Source organism: Cicer arietinum, chromosome 8 (assembly GCF_000331145.2).
Source record: "Cicer arietinum cultivar CDC Frontier isolate Library 1 chromosome 8, Cicar.CDCFrontier_v2.0, whole genome shotgun sequence".
Lineage (NCBI taxonomy): Eukaryota > Viridiplantae > Streptophyta > Magnoliopsida > Fabales > Fabaceae > Cicer > Cicer arietinum.
The window spans coordinates 17078474-17083856 of NC_021167.2; the positions used below are offsets into that span (position 1 = coordinate 17078474).

At 30.6% G+C, this 5383-nt stretch overlaps 1 protein-coding gene across 1 annotated transcript; it reads right to left on the minus strand.

Annotated features, from left to right (window-relative positions):
• Nucleotides 1-1331: 1331 nt before the first annotated feature.
• Nucleotides 1332-5383, minus strand: LOC101493709 (large ribosomal subunit protein uL30z-like). The gene is made up of 6 exons (XM_004512771.4): nucleotides 5243-5383; nucleotides 2935-3132; nucleotides 2677-2780; nucleotides 2454-2591; nucleotides 1914-2016; nucleotides 1332-1821 (listed from the first exon to the last, which is right to left on the minus strand). The coding sequence occupies exons 2-6, from the start codon at nucleotides 3115-3117 to the stop codon at nucleotides 1606-1608; spliced, it is 744 nt and encodes a 247-aa protein (XP_004512828.1). The 5' UTR covers nucleotides 3118-3132; nucleotides 5243-5383; the 3' UTR covers nucleotides 1332-1605.

The window sequence follows — 5383 nt, forward strand, 5'->3', positions numbered from 1 at the left end:
AGTGCAAAAGTGATTTTAGTTACAATTATATGGTTGATGTTTTGATGACAACAAAAAGAAACAAATAAAGAACAATTATCCTTTAACTGTATTTGCTAAGTGTGCAAATTAAGTTAAAAGACACAAAGTTATATTAATGAATATCTATTTTAAGATAGCATAAATTATAACTAAATTAGAGATAATAATATGAGTGTCTTAAACACAAAAAATATTATCACCTAATAAAGCAAGTCGTAATATAGCAAAAGAAATATTGCATCAAGTAGTTCAAAGACAAGTGTAACAAAGTATGTGTTCTAATATAAGATATATCCTCTGATGATTGGACAAAGACAAATGAATAACAAGACTTCGTTTCACTCAGTTTTTCTAAGTCTGATGTAAGCGCTCTGACACGTGCCTCTATTAACGTGAGCGACGCTTAGTGTTGGCTTACGTCGATGCAACAAGCAGTGCTCTGGTTCTAGATGTTGAACCAAGTTGGTTTTTATGCTTAGAGTTTCGATGTTAACAAAAGCATCTTATGAGAGCAATATATTTGACTTCATAGAGTATGAAAGAATTTTCATGTTTTTGAAGACAATCTAAAATAAGATTTGATTCAGATTTATAATGAAAGAATATCTTTAAATTACTAATTAAAATATAAACTTTTTAAAAATAAAATATACTTAAATATATCTTTGATACATTTACTTTTAAATGAAATATTTATGTTATTAAAAAAATAATGATTATTGATTTCCTGACTTTTTGTAACTAGTTTCGTGACAAAACTGCAAATAAATAACGTGGTGATGTTTCTTGTCAGTGGTTGGTGTAATTGTAGACATAAATTTAACTTCAAAATTGTTAAAATATATTTTTATAAATAATAAAAATATACTTAAATTTATTTTTGATACATTTAAATATAATAGATATAATTATTGTTTTTCCCTCATGTTTTTAAATTTACTCATGTAAAAAATGTAAACACATGATAAGCTGATATTATTTTTGTTAGTGTGATTGAAATAGGCGGAAATATATAAGTACAAATTAATTGATATATTAATGTATGTATTTACTGATATTTTAAGTTGATATGGCAATAATGACTTTATTGACACTTTACTTGAAAATATGCTAATTTTATATATTTATTATAAAGATAGAGATTAAGATAATTCTTTCTTTTATTAAGAAAATTCATTAAAAAGATTTAATGTATTTTTAGTTTCTTAAGATTTTCAATTTGGCGTTTTGGTCCACATTTTTCTTTCTTAACATTTATTTAACTTTTTTTATATTGTAATATTGTTAGAATGGTCCAAAACAACACATCATTAAACAACACATCATTATATCACAATATATCTTCAAAACCATATTTTACATTATCGGAACAACACAAACTAAGTTCAAATTGTCCAAAACTTAGAAATTATCTAACATATAACACAACAAACTCAAACTAAATTCAAGTGAAGTGCTAATTAGTCCTAATTTGACTACCAACTAAATCATTTGAGTCTTCAGTGACAAACTATCAAAATTCATATAAGATACACCACAAATCATCAAAACTTTGATAGAACCGATAGTATATTGCGCCGAGACCTAATTCATTTTATTCATGAGCTCATTGATGAGATCCTCCCGGTTCCCTGCATCTCCACCAACCTTGAATCGGGTTTTCGAACCTTTCAATCCATCTGCTGGTTTGTTGAGTTCAAAGGGCCACATAAATCTTACAACTTCCTTAAAGTGTGGACCAACATTGTCAATTTGATGCACAATGTCTTCTATGCATACAATACCAAACTTCCCTAATTCCTATATGGCAAAAAGTGAAAGAATTACAAATACAACGAAGTGGGAGGGTAAAGGGAAAATTAGGAATCTAGAAATAAAATGCCATGTATTACCTGCTCAATAATGTTATTATCTGTCAAAGGAACTTTCTGCTTATCTATTTTTGCATGCCCCTTCTTGTAAATTAGCTCCTTTATGCTTTTAAGATTCGGATATCTTCAAAAGACATATTTTTGCAATATATGCAGGAAAGTAAGGATATAAGATAATAATAGCATGTTTTTCTTAAACAATGGTGGTATTCCCCATATGTGTAATACTTTAAAGTTTACACAGTTGCTGATATGTGTGACATGTAGATAACAATATCCTGTTATATTATAAGTATTACACATAAGTTTTCCATCTCTAAATAAGTTTTCAGACATTCAGCACAGTTTTTTTAAGCTGATGTTCTGGATAGAAATTTCATTTCAAATTTTGAGGATAAGAAATACAGCTATACTGCTCAAATAAATTTATAATACATACCTAAAAATATATGAAAATTCTACGAATATATCCTTCCAATAACATCTAATACCATATCATAATAATTCTTCATATCTCATACATATCTAATATAAAATCATGAGCATCAACCAATCTCTTACCCGTAGGTAACATATGGTTCCACTCTCAGCAGCTTGGCCATTACTCCATCAGTTGGCTTCACTAAGACAGCACTGAATATTCTTCTCAATCCCAAACTCAATAAATGTTTTCTGGTTGTAGGATGCATGTCATGTTTCCTAAACAAGAATGGAATGAAAGAAAGATGATATAACTGTTTACAAAGACAAAATCAAAACATCAAGGGGGAAACAAAGACATTACCCCTGTATACGAATGACTATTATGGGCTTGCTTGGGGTCGATGGTTCGGGCAGTTTCCTCTTGACTCCCTTGAGCCTCCGTTTCATTCTAAGAAGGTCCACCTCCTACACACGTAAGCAAAAACAATCACAATAACAACACTGCAAAAACATATTTAGCTTAGTGATATCTTTTACATCATATAATAAAATACTGCAAAATTCATTTATTGAATATTACAAAAATTAACCAAGGAAACTAAAGGTAAGAAACATATACCCTGTTGCGATATTCAAAAATGAAATCCTCAGGTTTTTTTATGAAGTCCTTGGACTTCCTGAATTGGAAACCTTTTTGCTGGAATTGTGCCTTTTTTCTTAATGCCCAGGCTTCACTATTTTTCCTCTTCTTCAATATAACCTCTGGAACATAGTTGAGAACCTTTGGTTCCTCCTCGGCCATATTTTCAGGTTTTCACTGCATTCAGAAACACAATAGCTCATTTATGCTCAAACAGTAAGAAATCACAGTGACAATAGAGAAACTTGGTAAGAATTAACAGCTAATAGGCTAATACCATGAAGCCCAAATATCCACAGCAGTCAAAGCAGGCTACCCGACCCATTTAGGGCTTCATTGGGAAGGGATGAAAAACCCTATTTAAATATGGGCTAAAAAATACTAACCGAGCCCGGCCCTATACATGTTCCGGGAATGACAAGTAGCCACCATTTTTAATAGCATTATTTTTAATTTTGAATAAATAAATTTCAGTCCATTTAATTTTAATAACTTTGTTGCAGCCTATTTTATTTTATTTTATTTTTATGGTATACTATAAATACACGCATAAACAAAGTAAGTTCAAATTGTCCAGCATAACAAAAACTCAAACTAAATTAAAATAGAATGTTAAATATCCCTAATTTGACTCCCAACAAAGTCATTTGGGTCTTCTTGAGCAAGGTTCACATATTCCAAAGTGTTGGATGATAGTAATCCAAGACAAACAGATAAAGAAAGATGAACAACACGAACAGAACATAATTGAGAATAGTACAGTACTTCCAACATGCCAATATGAACCAAAGGCTAAGAAAGCATATAAAATAATGATGTGTGCACAGCAAACAAAAATGTATAACAAACAGAGAACCCGCCAAAATTTAACATAACCTAATAGAAAAGCATCAAATGTAGCATCATAAACATGATATTATCAGGTATAATCATCTGTTGAAAATGTTTCAAGCAACAATCCAATGAAGACAAAGATGAAGAGAACAAAATTGGATCGTTTTGCCCCCAAACTGTGTTTTAATCAACTCAAAATGCTTCAATAAAAATAGGTAGTCTGACCCTCATGATAAGAACACACCAATAAGTTAAATCCAATAGATACATGCATATCACAAGACAGAAAAATCATGATGAAAGTCAAGATAAGTTTTTAAATCTTTCAAAAAAAAGTTAGAAACTATGGAATATAATAGTCAATATACTTATTCATCAGAAGCTGGAGAAGCTAGTCCACCAGTTACCATGAGAAAGAAGAAAAACAAGAACACAAAAAGGTTTAGTGATGAACAAATCAAATCAATGGAATTTATGTTTGAGACGGAGACAAGGCTTGAACCAAGAAGGAAGTTGCAGTTAGCAACAGAGCTTGGATTGCATTCAAGATAAGTTGCTATATGGTTTCAAAACAAGAGAGCTAGATGGAAATCAAAACAACTTTCACAATCTATAAAAACCCTTAAGTAAAAAAACAAAAGACAATATATCAGAAATCAAAGCAAACAAAAGACCATTTTAAGTCCCATCAAGGCTAAGTCATTAAGGGAACTCTGTACTGTATCATCATTATTAGCTGTATCATAGGGATATTTGTTTTCCAAAAACAAATATAGAATCTTCCATTTCTTGTAGTAAAACTTCAAAGCGAAAGACAAGTTGGTTGGATGAGTGAAAGTTTCTTGTGGCAATTGCAAGCTTTTCAAAATCAAATATTAATAGCTCCTAGAGTTTAATTTATGACAAACAGTTCTTCACTTGTATGTTCTCAAGGTGCTTCAACTATACTACAAAGTAAGAATCATCTGCTGTTTAAAACTTAACATTTGACACAAACAATGATTACAACTCTTTCCTCTTAAATTGAAATGATATAAGAACAATAACTAAGAACCTTCTTCAACTAGGTAGTTGATAACATGAACTAATAACACCATTTGTATTCTTTCTGTCCTAAACCAATTCTTCAGCAAAGTCATATTAATGCCTTTCTTGGTATCAGTTGATTCAACTACCTTCTTCACCACATTTTTCCAATGTTGTTTTGAAATATAATAATCGCATCTTTGCCTTAAGGCTAAAGCAATTTCAAATTATCAGGTTCTACTTATGGAATGCTACCTACAATCATCAAATCCAAATTTCTTCTGAGAGTTCAATAGATCTTATTTACAGATGCCTTAATTACCTAAGGCAAAAATTCTACCACCTTAACCAAAATCCAGAAGCAAAATGGCTTCAAATGAATAAAAAGGTCACTAAAAAATGCAGTAAAACGAAAACGAGAACGAACCTGAAAACGAAAAGGAAAATGGTAATGCAGAAAGGAATGGAATGAGTGTCGTTGTTATATGGTGATTTTAGGGATTCTGAATTCTGAAAATTTTAGGGTTTTAGAGTTTTGTTATATGGTGACTATTAAGATACAGAGACC

What these genes read in the sequence shown, in the direction of transcription:
- LOC101493709 (XM_004512771.4), bottom strand. Translation starts at nt 3,117, where the DNA reads ATGGCCGAGGAGGAACCAAAGGTTCTCAACTATGTTCCAGAGGTTATA. An exon ending in ATAGTCATTCGTATACAGGG is followed by an intron (nt 2,592 to 2,676) that starts GTAATGTCTTTG and finishes ATTCTTGTTTAG; the next exon opens with GAAACATGACATGCATCCTA. An exon ending in GAACCATATGTTACCTACGG is followed by an intron (nt 2,017 to 2,453) that starts GTAAGAGATTGG and finishes TGTCTTTTGAAG; the next exon opens with ATATCCGAATCTTAAAAGCA.